The sequence below is a fragment of the Platichthys flesus genome, chromosome 18 (genome assembly GCF_949316205.1).
Source record: "Platichthys flesus chromosome 18, fPlaFle2.1, whole genome shotgun sequence".
NCBI lineage: Eukaryota > Metazoa > Chordata > Actinopteri > Pleuronectiformes > Pleuronectidae > Platichthys > Platichthys flesus.
This window is the reverse complement of record NC_084962.1, coordinates 16,326,025-16,344,706: the sequence shown is the minus strand read 5'-3', so window position 1 is coordinate 16,344,706 and position 18,682 is coordinate 16,326,025. Positions and strand designations below refer to the sequence as shown.

The following is an 18,682-nucleotide window of genomic DNA, read 5'->3' as shown; positions in this document are numbered from 1 at the left end:
AGGCTCAGATGGAGGGTTATAATAATCATCGGCTATAATCATAATTTGGGACGCACCGATATGGAAATTCTTGGTCGTTACAATACCGATGTTCAAAAGAACAATCTAGCCGATAGCCGATACGATATTGTTTATTTTGTTTTTGTAATTCATTCACCCTTTTGTGCCAGGAAAATAATTAAATAATTATTTAAAAAGCAGTATTTTAAATTATTTCAGCCCTTTATCACTCTTATCTTTTAATGAGCACAAATTCAATCAGATTTATGAAACAATCTTTAGTTTAACTAAACTTTATTTAAAGGAGACATATTATTCCCATTTTACCACAAGTTGATATGGTTCCTTGGGGAAATGTCTGTAACCTATTTTGGTCAAAATACCAGAAGAATAATTTAAAACAGCAACTTTTTACCCTGTCTAAAACAGCCGTCCTCAGGTTGACCTGTTTTGAGTGCTTATATTTTGTTATTACTTATGTTCATTTAAGACACTGTGTTAAAAGAGTATTGAGATGTCCTGAGGGTCAGAGACCAGGTCGGGGTGGTGCATGTGACAGTTCCTAACCAATGGGGTTGGGTTGTGTGGGATGAAAGGTTCTCATTGGCTAGTTTGTTGGGGGTCAGGGGTGAATGAGGAAGGAAGTGTCGATGACGGTTGTTGATGTGAGTGTCGGAGAAGGAACAAGGAGTGTGACATGCTCTGTGAGGCGGGGATGTTATAATACCAATGAACCTCGGCCAATGCCATTGACAAAGTCAAGTTTATTACCGATGCGCCGATGGCAGTAAACGAGGTGACTATCGGCTGCTACCACTAATACCACTACCACTGCACCACTAATCACGCATAAACATGTCAACAGAATGTTGTGGTGATTGTGTTGTGTGGTTTTTGCTATGTCTCCAAAGAGGACCCTTCTGTTTCTCCCTGTGTGTTGTGAGTCTTAGGGGGCGTGGCTGGCTCCTGGCTGCAGCAGGGCGAGGCACACCTGCTCCCAATCCATCTAATCATCCCCTCCATATAAGCCTGGTCGTCTCACCACTTCGACGCCTGATTATTCTGTCTACTATGGTAGCAGTTGCACTGCGGAACGCTTGACCGTCGTGTCCCTTGGATGTACTCTAACCTTTGTGCTTTTCTTCATCCCAGAACTTTTGTGTGCCTCACCGCTCGGCTCCTCATCCTCTTCTCTACCAGGATCCCAAAGCCAGCCAGCACCCTGCCACTCCAGCCTGCATCTACCTCTTCTGCAAATAAACTCTGTTCATTTACCCACCAACATCTCGTCTGTGTCTGCTTTGGGGTCCAAACCTTCACTCAAACTTAACAGATGTAAAGGTTTCTTAGATTCACTACAAACCCAGGAACACTAAGCATCTTCTTTTGTCTTTACAGCAGCGATTGTGGAAACATTCTAAAAGTCACACAACACACCTCAGTACTGGTTTAATCAGATTTGACTGAGTGATTTTTGCGACATAAGCAAACAACCAAACAACCCTCAGATCCTTGACTAACCTGACCCTTGTTGCTTGATCTTGATTGGTAGATAAGTACATGACAGACTGTTCTAAAACTGTGGCCCACCCACTTCAAACCAGTATGATAGGATGTACAGATGTATTTTTTGAAGTAACCAGACTAATGGTAGGAAAATCTAAGGATCTATCAAAATAAGATGATTGAGGGTGATAGGTTCAAAGATTTATGAACGACAAGAAACTCTTTAAAACCTTCATATTTTTTTCCCTATAGCAGTAGTTTTTAGGATTAAGGTTGTGTTAAGTAATGGTATTTCTGCTCTCTAGAGTTGCCTCAAGATGATTTCCCCATGAATTATGTGGCCTTGCTGTAAATCTGTCATTCAATGGAGAAACTGTGGAATCAGAGACTGTGAAAGATAAATTAATTTGTGCAAGATCAAGTTTACACTTTTCTACACAGCAGTCAGAGACTGTAGTCCAATGCTGCTTTGACGAGATGCTTGATAACAAGCTGCTCAGTGAACAACTTCTTATCAGGAGGCATAACCCCATTTTCTGGGTTGTGCTTTTAAAGGAGCATTTGAACAGTGTTATGTAATGTATGGTACTCAACGTCATGGTAAAATAAAACAAATCACAAAGGCTGGGAATATTTTAAATCTTACATTATTGTTTGTTTATCAGAAAGATTTTAAGTATATTAAAAATTGAAATAAGTTAGAGAATGTATCAGATTTTGAGCACGCTCTGATCATTCAGGGTTCACTAATCAGTGCCTGTTAGTTACCAAATTCACGTTGCTACTGTTGGCTCGTCAAATTCATTGATTGACTTGTTCACAAAAGATAAACGTCTGCCTGGTTGTGGACCTTTCAAACACTGGGAAATGTATGTTGGCCCAGATATACAGTGAAAAGACTAAAAGTCAAGACAAGCTTCTACAGTCTACCTCTTCTTGTCACATGAATATTAACCATGAATATCAGTAAATTGCAGTAAATACAATTATTGTTATACAAATGAGATATCTAAATTATATTACAAGTAATAAAGTATCATAAAACCATAAGTATCTGATAAGACTGAGCTTTAATGTGCTTATCAATTCAAATATCTCTTCCAGAGTTCTGTTTGTCTAAAACCTGTGATGGTGCAAAAAGGAGACATTTCACAGATTGAACACAAATGATCAGTTTTGTAAGCCCGAGATATGAGGATCCTTTCGAACCTTTTCCCTCTGTCCCTCCACACAGGAGGCTGGGGTGGACTTTGAGCGTTCAAACCGTTGTCTGTGTCTGACAGAGCCCGGCCGTGGGTATAAAAGCCCTGAGCTGAGGCTTAGGAATCAGTCTCATCTGAGTACTCGCCAGACCCAAGGAGAGAGCTTCACGAAAACCCAACATGGGGGATTCACAGCTCTGTCTTCTGCTGCTCCTCAGCACATCTGCTTTGGCTTGTGAGTATAGAATCCGCTGTTTGTTAAGTTTTTCTTTTTTTACTTTTGGGCTGTTAATTATTTAATCAGATATTTCATAAAAATACATTGTAACATCCGTCTTTTTACAAATCTTTAAAAGTTAGTTAAGAAATAACAACTATTTATTTCATCGATCTTGATTTTAATTACATTTTATATTCATAGCTTTATTTTTATCCTAAGTTTATTCTTATAGATCTATGTCATTTTCATGTCTTTAACATGTGAAAAGTGCTGTATAAAAAAAAATGCATTACAATTGATAGTTTTTTTTATGACCATAGGGGCTGTTATAACTAACAAATAAGTGTATTTGATTTAATTTCATTTAAGACATTTTTATTTCTTGATTCTTGTTGTTCTGGGTTTGTACCCTCATGGCTGAACGCAGTAATTGTAAGTCGCTTTAGATAAAAGCATCAGCTAAATGAAATGAAATGTAATAATCAAATGTATTTATTTAATTAGAAATCAGAGATCTTTGATTGCATTGAAATGACTAAAAACCTACATTGTCAACATTATTCCCTGAACAGTTGCCCAAGACGAAGATGTGCCAACCTGTCTGTGTAAGTTATTCAAGACTGCTTCAGGGATAAGATTTCAACTTTTGTGCTTTTGAGAGGACATCCAGTCTTCACATTTATAATAATGTATATTTTCCATAAAACACCTCTTCTTTCTTGTAATTGTTGATTTTCTTCTCCAGTGGCCACAAGGTACAAGACCCTGCACAAGTATGAATATCGCTATGAAGCCGAATCTTTGAACGCCATCAACGGAGCTTCCACTCTGAAGAACGGACCCAAAGGCTCTTGCATGGTACGAGAAATTCTTTCACAATCGTCCTCTGTAAATTCCCCAAAGATAAAGAGTAATAAAACATTTACCTCCTCCCACAGGTTCAAATCGAAGTGCCTCAGACTTGCAGTTACATCGTCCGCACCACTGGCTGTATGCTGAGTGAGGTGGCTGACATGGACACAGAGGGAAACCTGGTGTTCAGACCTGCAGCCGGCTCCGACGCCTTTGCTGCAGAGATGGAGAAGTACGTGACTCCATGAAAATCCCCAATGTCCAGTTCACAGTTTATCGCCCAACTTTAGGTATTTCTGGAGCTAATGCACGAATAATTACATTTAAATACGGTATGTTTTCTTTCAGATACCCTCTGAAGGTTGTGGTTGAGGGTGTGTACGATGTGAAACTGTACCCCAAGGAAGGTGAGACTTTAACCATCCTGAACATCAAGAGAGGAATCATCTCTGCTCTGGCCGTTCCTCTGGTCGAAGAAGACAAGAATAAGATTATGGTAAATGAATTTACTAAAAATGCCCTCTAATACGCATCATGAGAAATATTTTAACATCACAGTTTAACACCAAGTTATCTTTACTTTATGGTATTCACCATGAAGTATTACATAGCTTTTTATAGTTTATTAAACACAAACTTTTCTTCTAATCATCTTTATCTCTTACTTTTAGCCCACAATCCACGGCATGTGCAAGACCCATTCCACAGTCAACGCAAGAGAGGACATTGCAACTGACATCACCTTGAACAGGGATCTGTCCAAATGTGACGAGTTTCTCCCAGTGAGAGAGCACACCAGCCCGCTGGCACTGATCTCTGGCATGGTAAGTGGAAACATGGTCAAAAAAGCTGCTTCATGACAAACTGTCAATCACCTTTAGTGAGCTAGAATATCACAAATCAAAAATCACAGATTTGCTTGAGAGAAGTAAATTAGGTGTAAAGCTAATGGTTGTCTTTAGCCACAACGATATGGAAAAAAAAGAAGCAAGGTTTTGTTGTTGTAATTCAAAAATGACAATTAGAACAATCAACTTCATAAATCTCCAATATTCCACGACGCTAACGTCATTATGGTTTCTGTCTTTCAGCACTACCCTCTTTCTCAGCTGGTCAGAAGCTCCCAGACCTGCAACTACAAGTTTGACAATGAGAACAAACACATGACCTCTGGATCCTGCACTGAGAACCACATCCTCATTCCCTTCTCACACAAGTAAGAGAAGCCATATACTAGATGTTTCCTTCATAAGGGTTTATGTACTGATCTGTCTCATATGACTTGAGTGGCATATTTAAGGATATATGTTCTTCCTACAGGGGAGAATATGGAGTTACCAATGTTGGAAAGCAGGAACTCACTCTGGTTGAGGTTACTCCTCACAACGACAGAGTCTTCGATCACAGTAAGCTCCATTGTTTGACTTGTATTGTTTGGATTTATAGCTGTTTGAAAAGGATCCTTAGAGGTAACTCAGTTTCGCCACGTTTCTTGTGTATCACAGGTGAGGTTGCCAAGGGTCTTCACATGGAAGCTGTCCAGGACAAGACTGCTGTCCAGGATAAAGATGCAGGTCTGAACCTCCTGAGAGAACTCACCAATCTGCCCGAGGCTGAGGGTGAGAGGAGGGCCCACCTCTTCCACAAGCTTGTCACCATGGTCCGTGGAATGAAGGCCGAGACCCTGAGTCCCGCTATTCCCGAGGCTCTTGAAGTGTCCCCAGTCCTGACCTACCAGGTTCTGGCCCAGTGCGGAACCCCTGAGTGCAGCAGTGCCATCATGCAGATCCTCAGGACCTTTGACAGCTCTGCAGTCGAGGTTGATGCTGCTGTGTTTGCTCTGGGACTTGTGTCCAATCCCTCTGCCCTCCTGATCAATGACATGCTCGAGATGGCCAAATACAAGACCAGCAAGCCCATCCTGTATGCCCTGAGCAATATCGTCAAGAGGTGAGTGATGTTAACCATGAGTTATACTCAGTAAAGGAATGACTGAATAATGTTTTAGCTGATGTTTCCATCCTGAGTGTTAAAAAATATTTGTTTCATATTCTCTCTTCAACAGGTTCTACAAGGCTGAAGGAAAACTGACCCCTGAGATTTACTCAGTGGCTCAGTTCATGGCTTCTCACTTGGGTGACTGCTCCGGTGACCAGGAGACCACTTTCATGTATTTGAGGGTAAGTGTCTGACCAAGTTTCTTCAAGGATATGAATGACATGATTAAGAGCAATGGAAGCACTGACTAATACTTTGCATGAATTTAGATTCAGTCCTGTGAAGTTAATGATCACTTTACATTTGATTATAGGTTATTGGAAATATGGCTCCAGCTATGTCCGCTGCTAGTCCTGCACTGAGAGCCGCTGTGATCCAGTGTGTGAACAATCCTGAGGCTTCTCTGGCTGTGCAGCAGGCTGCCATCCAAGCGTTCAGGCTGATTCCCGTCCCTGAGGAGGCAAGACAAATTGATTAATTGGTTTTACAGCTCATTAGAATAATTGTTTCTGCATGACTGATTCTAATCATGTTGAACCCTTGTTGTCACAGGGTAGAGAGATTCTCATGCAGGTCGTTCTGGACGGTACCACCCCCTTGCAAAAGCGTGTGGCTGCGTATCTGGTTCTTATGAAGAACCCCCAGCCAAGTGAACTGGCTCAGCTGGCGGATGCCCTGCCCCTTGAACAAGACCAACAAGCCAAGAGCTTTGTCATCTCCTACATCACCAACATTTTGTCCTCAACTGAGCTTGAGACCCAAGAGTAAGCAAAAATATCTGAAGCTTCAAGTTTAAATGTCTATTTTTACATCCCCTGATTTGATCACCATCATTGGTTTAATTGTAAAATGTATTTTTCTTTCCCACAGACTGAGACAGAAGATCCGTGATGCCCTGCAGGGTAATGAGATTGGAGCCACTATGGACCCCACCAAGTTCTCTCGCAACTACAAGTTGGGATCTGTGGAAGGAAACATGATCTTTGAGGGTACCAGCTATCTGCCCAAGGAAGTCATGCTTGAGATGACTCTCAAGGCCTTTGGCTATGATATGGACATGATTGAGGTAAATATGTTGTGCCATCAGACATTTTGAAACGTGACAAGTTGTGTCTAGTTGTGATAGTAAGTGTTATAAATGTGTCACCTTTACAGTTTGGTATGGAGGGCCAAGGATTTGAGCCAACAGTTGAAGCCCTGTTTGGACAGAATGGATTCTTCCCTGACACTGCCATGAAGACAATGTTCTTTGTATCAGAAAGAACGCCATTGAAAGTCAGTGAGATGATGCAGACTATAATGCCTGCTCTGAAGAAGGACAGGTTGAAGAGACAGGTATTCAAAGAAACTTTTTTTGTATGAAGCAAATGTGTTGAATATCTTGTTTTTAGGCGAGTGATTAATTTGGTAATATATGCACAGGCCACCAAGGACTTTGTGAGACAGATCGGAAGCAACCTGAACAAACTGGTGGGCGAACTGAAGTCTGCTCAGTCTCCTGAGGCCATGGTTTACATGAGACTTCTGGGAAATGAGCTGGGATATCTGAAGAGCAACGAAATTCAGGAGATGGCCTACTCTGCTACAATGATGATCGACAGCATGATGAAGATGTTCCCTGGTGATGTAAGGAAGTGTTAGAATTTGAGTGTTCTTATTTTAAAGAGCATTTAAACAATTGTATGTTTTATAAACAGTTTATGATTTAAATGTCCTGTGTATTTTTATTTGATACAGCTAATGAAGGCTTTGATGACAAAGACTGACAATGCAATCTTTGCCCACTACATCTTCATGGACAATGAATTCTTCCTGCCCACTCTAACTGGTGTGCCTCTGAGGATTGCACTGTCTGGTACCTTCACTCCTGGTATCAAGGGTGGACTTCACATTGCTCGTGACATGGTAAAAATCCCTAAATGTGCTTAAATCTTACACAAATATTTTTCAATTTCACAGCATCGACACAACCATTCATATTTGTCTTGTTTTGTCCACGCAGAGTGAAGTTGCATTCATGCCCTCTGCTGGCATTGAGTTTGTAACTCAGGTTGGATCCCACATCCCTGAATATGTTGACTCTGGATTAGAGATGCACACCAACATTTTCCACGAGAGTGGACTCAGTGCCAAGATCTCCATGGAACATGACTCAGTCAAGCTGACCATCCCTGCACCAGTGAATCCCACAAAGCTCATCAAAATGACGTAAGCCATAGAGCTTTCACATATTATACAAGTAATAGTTTCTCTGCAACATTGGTTGAAATGCAGCTGTTAATCTAGCTAACCTGAAGTACAAAGTGTACCATGGTGTTTCACAAGGGAACATTGAAGAAAGAGCAGCCATGTTGTGTGTATCTTAAGTACAACAGTTGCTACTATGTCATTTTTGCCATGTTTAAATTTAAGATAATAGCCCAATTCAGATTTAATTTTTCTCTGTTTAAATTTTAGAAACATCCTGGTGGCCGTGACTGGATCAGAAGTGATGACCATCCCCCCAACAGTGATGGACAAGGTTGATGTGAATGAGTGCACTCCTTTCTTCGCTGGAATGAAATACTGCACCTCTCTGCAGTACATTGATGCTTCCTCTCAAGAGACAACCCCCTACTTCCCCTTCACTGGAGACAGCAAGTAAGCAACATTTTCTGAAACACCAACAAATTATAGTTTCTGAAATGAACTTATTTAAACAAGATGTATTTAATTCACCTTGGTAGATTTGCTGTGGAGCTCCACCCTACTGGCGAAGTCACTGAGTACACAGCCACTGTTGCCTACGAGCTCCTCAGGGAGGGAGAAGAGGGCAGGCAGAAGGTTGACTCTGTGAAGCTCATTGTGAGGGCTGAAGGTAAGTTGCAGTACATGTGGACAATATAATCAAATCCTTCCATGGTTGAAGTGGCCCACAAGCTAAAAATTACTCTCTTGGTTCCCCAACAACAGGTGCAGAGCCAACAGAGGCTGTAGCAATGCTGAAGTACAACAGAAGGAGAAATGTCGTCACAGCTGACTTACAGATCCCCGACTACGATGTAGAGGCTGGACTCAGGCTGGGTGTTGTTGATGGAAACACCAAGGGCAAAGGAACTCATTCAATCTCTCTGGACTTTGTAAACAAGAACATTCCTCAGCTCTCCCTGGTTGGCCGTGCCAAGTAAGAAATCAGCCATTAATCCTCATCAAATAACATAAATGTTACTCTTGTCATTGTAATGACACTAACAAACTGGTACACATTTCAGTCTCAAGGCAATGAAGGAAGCAATGCTGCAAGTCCAGCTGCTTGTACCCTCACTCAATGCTGATGCCACTGTCACAGCTCACATGAAGCATGGTGAAGAATTGGAGCTGGAGCTTGAGAGTGAAATCAAAGTAAAGGAGGCCTTCTCTAAGCAGAAGGTCGAGATGAAATATGGTAACGTATTTTCCACCTGCCTTGCTTAGAATAATATTCCGCCAAAACGATTCATTCAATAGTAACGTCACATCCTAAATGTAGCACCACATGACACCATGACATGTGACGTGAGATCAAAGTTTTAAGTACGTAGATTTAATTGATCTGTGTGTACTGTTGCAGATGCCAGCAAGTTTGAAGTTGAATTCAAGTCTGATGTGAACACCCAGACCACCATGTTGCCAAGTGCTGACATGTTGGAGAAGTATGCCAACCAGCTGCTTGACGCACATGTGGGCGAGGCAGACATGAAAGTCCGTCACATCTTCCAGAAGTTTGGCGAGGTAAGCATCTTGGATTTAAGAGTTTTTATGTTTTTTGTTTTGAAAATATAAGTAAAGAATGCATTTAAACCTCTTGTCTTTTTAGGCTGCGAACAACTACATGGACAAATATGGTGCTGACCTCCCTTACATTCAGAATGTCAGAGTACCTGATATGCCTGAGATTTCTCTGCCAGAGACATTGTTCCTGAATACGTAAGTGTGGAAAATTTCATGGTAAATGCTACAAATGTCAATTATTTTCAAAACCTTAATGCATTTTACTTTGGTATTTTTTCACAGTGAGGCTAAGGCTTCGTACTACTTCAACAATGAGCACTTCACCATCACCATCCCTCTCCCTCTTGGAGGAAAGACCACAGAGGAGCTTAACTTCCCAGCAGCTCTGACCACACCTAGCCTGTCTCTGCCACAGTTCGGCCTCGAGATTGTCTCCATGGAGATTCCAATCCCAGAACTTGTTGTGCCCAAGCATCTTGCTCTGTCTATTCCTCTTTTCGGCAAAGCTGAAGTTTCATCTCTGATGAAAAGCAACCTTTATGATGCAGAGGCCTCATTTTCTGCTGGCAAAGATGTGGTGGAAACACCAAGCTACTCAGCAAAGTTTGACGTGAAAGGAACTTCCCCAATTGACGTCCTGTCAATAAAGATTGAAGGTAATTCAGATTTCAATTATTAATCACTTCTTATATCCATGTTATTCTGAATTTACATGGTAAGTGATATGTTATTCACTTTAAGTGGCACAGATTCAAGTAACAGTTTCCTTTTCCACCTGATGATATATTAGTGACTTAATTCAGTAACAGTGCAACAATATAACAATGCAATGATCTCTGCTGATACAGCAGTTGATTGTGCACATTGTGTTTGGTAAAGTGTATATTACCCAATGATTCACACTATGCATCTTTTCTTCTTTTGTCTTTTATTTAGGCTCAGGAATGTTGATGACCACTGATTCCATTAACGCTCAATTGAAAAGCTCTTTGGTCCATAAATTCATTGAAGCCAGTGTTAGCATAACTGAAGACGCAACCTTCACTGACAAAATCAATTTGAAATCAAGCAGCAAGATTGAAGCCACAAGTCCATTTGGTCTCAATGTTGCACTAGAGCACACAGGCATGACTGGATTCAACACTGAGGAAATCTCTGCTGATAGCAAATTTGATGCGACGTTCAAGGCTGGACCCATGTACGGCAAAACCATCTCCACCCAGTCATTCACCATCTTCCCATTCAGGCAAGAAGCAAAGCTTGATTCTACCGTCCAGATTGACTCCACGGTTATCAATGCTCAGAACACAATCGCAGCATCCCTTGCCAATGGTGAATTCTCTCTTGTGTCTAACACCAGTGCCTTTGAAAACCTCTTGACACATGTTGGTGAGCTCTCCTTCAAAGAAAGCAAGCTGTCATTGAAAGGTGATGCCATTGTCCTTGCTCTCGGCATGAAGATCCGCAACCAGGCTGAAGCCTCAGCTGGTGCAAGTGAAGTCGTCATTAGAATGGAGACAAATGCCGACCAGACTGAAAACCTTGTTTACTCTCTGCTGACTGCCACTCTTGATGTCAATGGTCTGGCTGTAAACAGCGATGCCACCTTGAAACTTCTTGAGAATGAGGCTATTCACAAGGCTGTTCTGAATATGAACAAGGACGGTTTGACCACAAGTGGAACAACCACCCTGCAGAGCCCCCTGTCCCTAGAAAACAGCTTCAATGCTGCGCTTGATGCTTCCAGAGCTACTTTATCTATTAACAACAAGGCTTCAATGAGTGATGTCAAGGTTGACAATGCAAACACTCTCCTAATTACTCTTTCTAGCCTAGACTTCACCTCAAAGGCTGAGGCCACAGCAAGCGAGTATGCCTCTTACACTCATGATATCCTCATCAACATGAAACCCTACACCGCTTCTGCAAATGTTAATAACAACCTGAGACTTCTGGCTGCCAACTTCATTAATGAGGCTCAGCTGCAGGCAGAGTTGTACAAGATGGACCTGACCGGAAGCCTGAAAGCCATCTATGGTGAGGAAGAGATCAAGCACATATATCAGGTGATGTATGCTGATATGACTGCAAATGCAAAGTGTAGCACCACTGGAAAACTCTTCGGAACCCACATGAACCAGAACACTGAGCTGGAAGTTGTTGGTCTTGCTGCCAGGCTCTCCAACGATGCCCGTTTCAACTCACAGCCAATGCGCTTTGATCACACCATCCGCTGCAGCGTTGTTCCTTTTGATTTCAACCTTGATGCTGTCGTCAACGCTGATGGAGACATCAACGCATATGGAAAGCACAGTGCTCAGCTCTATGGCAAGTTCCTGCTGAAAGCTCAACCTCTGGCTTTGGCTAGTTCACATGACTGCAGAGCATCAGTAACCCAGCAGTTAGATACTGGCTTTTCCCTTGAGACCACATTTGACAACAAAATGGACACTGTTCTGACACCCCAAGAGCAGAAGACCAGTTTTAGAATGAAATCTAAAATGAATGAGCATGTCTTCAATCAGGACATGAGTGTGTACAATACCCCTGAGAGAACTGGAATTGAAGTCTCTGGCACCATCCTCACAAACCTCATCAACATAGATTCTGCAGACAACCAGGAATTCACCATCTCTGGCTTCCTCAAGTACGACAAGAACACAGACAGTCATATCATTCAGATCCCTCTTTTTAACAATCTCCCTGCCCTCTTGGAAAGTATGAAAGGCTTCATCGTGTATGTTGCTGAGACACTGCATGACTGCATCAACAACGAGGAGATAAAGGCTAAACTTGAGGCTCTTCCCCAGCATGTAAGTGACTTTGTTTCCCAATTGAATATTGAAGGCAAGGTAAACCAGCTTAAGCAGTATTTCACTAATCTTACCCAAGAATATGCAATTTCCATGGATGATGTGGAAGCTTCTTTAAGTAACCTGAAGGTTACCTTTGAAAAATGTCTGGCTGATCTCACTGTTTACATCCAACACTTTGTTGGTATGATGGAAGAACTTCTTAGTGGCAGCCTCCCTGAAACACTCGCTCTGAGTATCCAGCAACATCTGAATGCCTTTAACGAGGAATATGATATCAAGGCCCTGGTTGTGTATGTGATTGACACCGTAAGGGAGATGGTCCAGCAGTTTGACTTGGAAAAACTGAAGGGCAGCAGCATTGCCTTCCTGCTTGACATTGATGCCAAGTATGAAATCCAAGCTAAGCTACAGACAATCATGTCAGAGATTAAGCAAATGGTTCAGACCTTTGACTTGCAAAACTTTGTTGCTGAACTGAAAAGTTACATTTCATCTATGAACTTCAGAGCTCACTTTGAGGAACTCATTAGTCAGATTCCCTCGGAGATTCTCAGTGATGTAAGAGATTATGTTCGGAAAATGATTGAGGACCTTGACATCATCGGCAAGATCAACACCTTCTATGCCAAGATGAGAGAGTTAATCGTCAAGTTTGAGGCTGACAAAATGGTTCAAGCTGCCTTGGAAAAGGCTGTCGAGCTCATCGAGCAGTTCAAAATTGAGGAAACCATCCAAGCTTTCGTCAACATGGTGAAGGATTCAGATATACCAACCAATTTCATGCGAATGTTCGAGTCTGCAATCGAAAACTTGAAATCCACTGACGTCAAGGATATAATTGAAAAGCTAAATATATTTATTGAAACTGTTGTGCGACAGCTGAGCTCATTTAATTACAGTGAGTCTGTTGAATCTCTCAATCAAATTGTTGCATGGTTCACAACATACCTGAATGAGTTCATCGGGCATTTTGAAATTGGCCAGAAACTTGCAGCAACAAGAGATTTTGTCAATTTAGCCTTGTCCTCTCTTAAAGGCTTCACGGAGCGTGTGAGAGAAATCAAAATTGCAGAGATGATTAAATCAGTCCAGGATGTCATTGACGAGAACCTGCTGAAGAACCTGAAGAGCTGTGCTGAATTTGTGAAACAGGAATTAACTAATCTGGATGTCAACGCTGTGATTACCAGTTGTCTGGACTTTGTGAGGAAGTACTACACAACGGCCGTAACCATCGTCACTGATGTATTCACCAGCATTGTTGAGATGGTTAAGACAGTGTTACCTGAGCAAAAGATCATAAGCGAGATTCAGCAGATCACTGATGGCCTAATTAGAGAACTGAAAAAAGCTGAGTTGGCCACACCCTCATTCACCGTTCCGTTTACTGATCTTGTTGTGCCTTCCATTATGTTCAGCATGGATACGCTCGAACACATTGAAATCCCAACACAATTGGACATCCCTGAATTCACCATCCTGGGCTTCCAAGTCGTAAAGGCCACCACAATTTCCTTTGATGACATCAAGCAGAAAATCATTGAACTTATTGATATGATTGTAAACCTTGACATCCAAATTCCTGATGTTGATGCTTTCTTTGGAGATCTGACAATGACCTACCTCCCCCACATGCCTGAGCTTTCTCTTCCAGAATTCAATCTTCCTGAGATGGCATTCCCTGTCTTCCCAGAAGTTCCTCTAGAAAAACTTGTTCAGTCTCTTCAGATTCCTACTGGTGAGCTACCAACCATCCCAAGTGAGTTCATGTTCCCATGCTTTGGTAAACTCTTTGGTGAGATCAAATTCATCACTCCTATCTACACCATCAAGACTTCTGCTGAGTTCCAGAACTCCACTGAAAGTGATATGTCACCTCAGTTCTCTGGATTCTTTACCTCCCAGGCCTCATCTCCAAGCTTTGAAAGTCTTAATTACAAACTTGACTCCACTGCCCAGATTGCACTCCCAAAAATGAGTCGTGTTGTTGTAGCCGAGACTCTGAAGTTTGACCATCTTGCTCTCGGAGTTGACCATCAGGCATCTGTATCCCTCTATGGTCTATCAGGCCAGGCCCAAGCCAAGACAACAGTTAAGGTCGCCACTACACCCTATACTGCTGAATTTATGAACACAGCATTTATTGCTATGGAAGGAGGATTTTCTGCTTCTCTCGATACAACCTACAGTCATGAAGTGGTCCTTCCAATTTTCAATGTCAGAAGTGAGGCCACTTTAACCCAGAAATCCATTGCTCGCCAAGACGGCCTCACACTCACTCTAACAGTTGACAATTCAGGCACTGGCAAAGTTAATGCTGAAGAGAGCAAACACACAAGCAACTTGATATTGTCACTCACTCCTAGCATTATCACTCTAACTTTCTCTGGCGACACAGACTCTGCCATCATAAAGATGAAACAGAAAATTGCTGCTGAAATGGGCCCCTTCTCATACTTTAAGGCTGACTTACGCAATGAGGCTGAGACACCATTCATCAAAAACAGTCTTCTTGTTGCATCTACAAACGCAAACCTTCATGATTTCAAGGTGGAGCTGAAGGCCAACCATGACACAGAACTGTATGGCGCAGTCAGTGGAGTCCTGTCCAATGGACTCAACATTGTAGCCCATCCTAATGAGTTTGTCTTTGAATTCCAAAACAAAGGAAATGCCAAGGTCAGCATTTTTGACACTCTGATCGCTAAGATCGAGCTCCAGAATGACTACTCAGCTACTGTCAAGCCTGACAACCAGCATTTGAACACAGTTGCTGTGGCTCGCCTGAATCAGTACAAAATGTTTTACAACCTAACTGTTAACAATGACCAAAATGAGGCAGCCCTCATTGTTGCCATGGATGGTGAGGCTAATCTTGACTTCCTGACATCCCCCATCAGCATTCCTGAGCTAGATCTGCCTTTTGTTGACTTCAAGACTCCAGCCATCAGTGAACTGAACTTGTATGAGCAGACTGGATTAGACAAGATTTTGACTACCACTGAGCAAACTGTTGATGTAGATGCTAAGATTGTTTACCAGAAAAGGAAAGCTGCTCCACTTGTTGATGTGATGGGACTGGTCCACATTCCCCATCTGGGTGATCTGATCACAGAATTTTCCCTCAAGTCTGCCATCCTCAATCTGAATGCCAATGCTGGACTGTACACTGAAGATAACATTGTCTTCCGTCTGGGAGCTACCACAGTCTCTGTATTTGAGGGTCTGAACGCCAAACTCGATGGCACCACCAGTCTGACCACCAAGAGAGGACTCAAGTTGGCCAACTCCCTGTCCCTTGAAAATCGTCATATTGAAGGCACTCATGACAGCTCCATGACTATGAGTAGTGAAACTTTTGAACCTGCTGTCTCTGTGGCCACTATTGCAAAGATTTCCCTGCCCATTCTCAATCTGGAGGCAAACCAAAATCTGGTTGCAGACACCAAAACCAAAGCAAATGCTGCCTCCACCTTGAGGGCGAAGGCTGATTTCCACATCCCAATCATAAAGGCAGTTGGAAAGGCAGAGGTTGACCATAGTCTGAAGCTGGAAGGAGCTTTTGAGTATCTTTCCATGGAATCATCTACCAGAGCAAACATGGATGGAACAGTGCACCAGGATTACCTAGTAGTGGGAATCCTTGATAATGAGTTCAATCTGTACCTGAATAATGATGGCCTTCGCTCCACCTCCAAGATTATTGCTGAAGCAAAACTTAACCATGGCACCGACAAACTCTTTGGCCTGGATGTAAATGAAAATCTTGCCGTTGAAGCCTCCCTGAGCCGAGTGTATGCAGTGCTGAAGTATACTAGCAACAATGAGGCAGACCTGTTCAGTTTCAACACACATGGAAAGCACATTGCCCAGGCAACCATTGACTTTGCGCCAGTCTCTTCCTTGATTGCCGATATTGAGATCGATATCTCTCAGCCCAGCAGTCTTGGTGAGCTGACCATCTTTGAGAAAACTGTTGCTGAAGTAACAGCTGACAAGCAGAAGATCTCTACAAACACCAAGTTCATCAGCCCATTGTACAGCACAAACCTGGCAGCAGAAGTTGAGGGCAATGCTCCAGTCTTCAAAGTCACCTTTAAGTCCTCTGCCACCTCTGTGATTGTCTTCTTGGAATACGACCTGGATGGTGAGTTGATAAACCCCTCAAATAGATTTCCCTGTTTTTTGTGGCAAGCATCTTCAGAGACTAAATCCTAAGAATTTGTTTTTTGACAGCATCCACTTCTGCCACATTTGAGGATGAAGCTCTGAACATGGATAGCAAGGTTGTCCTGACACATAGTGACATAACCATGAATGTCAATCATGCCATTGCCCAGGCCTTGAGGTAACATGATTGTTTTTGATACACAGTATGTTACAGAAACTGCTTCTCAAGGATATAAAAATTAATTTTTTTTCTTCATATTTTAGGAAAAGGCGCCAGGCTGACAAAAGGTAAGGCTCTTATTTCTTCTTGCTTTCGTCTCATCTGATCATTAATGTTTACAATAATGAATATCAGGTTAAAAACTTGTCCGGATTATTCATTTAACATGCTTTCTTTCTCTTCCAGCGTCTCTCACCACACCCTGAATGTGGACATCACCAGTCCCACTTTCACTGACATGAACATCCGATTTGCTGCTCGCAGAGATGGTTTCAGTGGCTCAGTATCCAACCCACACAATGGATTCCTCGGCCTTCAGCTCAGTGGCAGAGTCCCATCTCAGATGAATGCTAGATTCTACGGCCGTTATCCTGTGAGTATCATTAAAATTGCCTTTTTGAAAAGCTAAATACATTCTTAATATATTTTAAATAATTTTTTGTTTTCCTCCTTTCAACAGTCTGCCCCAGAGGATGATGTTGACATCTTGGCCATCAGATCATCTCCTAAAGACGCTGACAAGATGACCCTTCAGATTGCTTACAACATGGAGGCACCAAAAGTACTGCTCTCTGAGCTCAAGATGAAACTCCCCTCCATCCTCTCTTCATTCACAGTGTTCGCTGACAAGTACCAGATCACAACAAAGTTGAGCGACTTGAAGGACTCTGTTCTTAACCGCATCAACGAGGCCTACGCTGCAGCTATCAACTATGACGATCAAATGAGCCAGCTGTCAATCTTCTACAGGAACACCATTGTTGAGTACCAGAAGACTGTCCAGGTCTTCTTGGATGCTGTCATTAAGGTCCTGAGAGAGACCCAGTTCAAAGTGCCCGGTTCTGATGCGATGACCACTCTTCCTGAGGTCCTGAAGAAGCTCACCACAAGCATTGCAGCTATGCTAGATGCAACCATTCAGATTACGTATGAAAATATGGAAGTCTACTATAACGCCTTTATTGATAATATCAGCAGCATTAAATTGAGAATGCCAGTTGGCGATGCAATAACTGGTGGTCAGGTCTTGGATCAGATCAAAGCAACGTTCAGGAATGTATTCGATGAACTGGTGGACTTTGTGAAAAATATGGAGAGTCTTGACACAATGCTAGTGAAAATTGGAGAGACCCTGAAGGCTCTTGTTGAGAAATCTCAGGAGTTTGTTGACTCTATCAAGTCTGACTATTTAGATGCAGTGTTCATCAACATCAATGCCCTCTATCTTAACCTTTTCACATTTGTGAAGAATGTTGTTGACCAGATTTATCTGAATGTAGATCCCCACAATGCATTTGAGAACATCATGAACATGCTCATTCATGCTGTGGAACAGTTCAACAACACTGCCTCTGCTTTCCTGCAGCACACTTCAGAGGAAGCTCAAGCTTATGTTAAAGTTAGTGAAGGAAAACTTGAGCTTGACCTTCCTCTTGCCTTCCATCAGTAATTAACCCTCACAGACTGAGGCTGTAACAATAACAGTGTAACATCTGAAAAACGAACATCTCTTTAGAAATCAGATGATTAGTCCTTTAAACATATTTATACCAATTGGGTTTAGTTGAAACAACTGTTGTATCATGTCAATGTTGATGTTTTATTGTGTATATGTCAAACTTTACCAGACTCAATAAAATAAATCAATGCAATCATCTGTAGTAGTGTGATTTCCTGCTTCATGATGTTGAACGAAATTAACATCAAAAGGTTGTATATGTGACAGCAACTCAGCCTCTGGAATTATAAATGACATCACTGAGTGAATTGGTATTTTTAAATAACCGGGAATGACAAATTTCATGACTCTTGGTATGTCTTTGTTCCTATTATCCACCAAACAGTTTTCTATATTGAAAACTCAACCACAACACAAAATCATGCAACACAATGGGATTTTACCAAAGAGTTTCATTATAGGCCTACTATATATGCATTGACAGTAACA

At 42.0% G+C, this 18,682-nt stretch overlaps 1 protein-coding gene across 1 annotated transcript; it reads left to right on the top strand.

The window, feature by feature from the left end:
• The first annotated feature begins 2,843 nt into the window (after positions 1-2,843).
• Positions 2,844-18,386, top strand: LOC133973679 (apolipoprotein B-100-like). The gene is made up of 29 exons (XM_062411690.1): positions 2,844-2,943; positions 3,501-3,533; positions 3,674-3,786; positions 3,867-4,012; positions 4,129-4,276; positions 4,452-4,604; positions 4,872-4,996; positions 5,101-5,186; positions 5,286-5,730; positions 5,846-5,960; positions 6,092-6,238; positions 6,331-6,542; positions 6,649-6,844; positions 6,934-7,113; positions 7,201-7,404; positions 7,516-7,683; positions 7,781-7,986; positions 8,236-8,418; positions 8,505-8,635; positions 8,731-8,941; positions 9,030-9,202; positions 9,368-9,528; positions 9,614-9,723; positions 9,811-10,184; positions 10,465-16,491; positions 16,581-16,692; positions 16,779-16,802; positions 16,921-17,107; positions 17,195-18,386. The coding sequence occupies exons 1-29, from the start codon at positions 2,889-2,891 to the stop codon at positions 18,182-18,184; spliced, it is 11,415 nt and encodes a 3,804-aa protein (XP_062267674.1). The 5' UTR covers positions 2,844-2,888; the 3' UTR covers positions 18,185-18,386.
• The last annotated feature ends 296 nt before the right edge of the window (positions 18,387-18,682 follow it).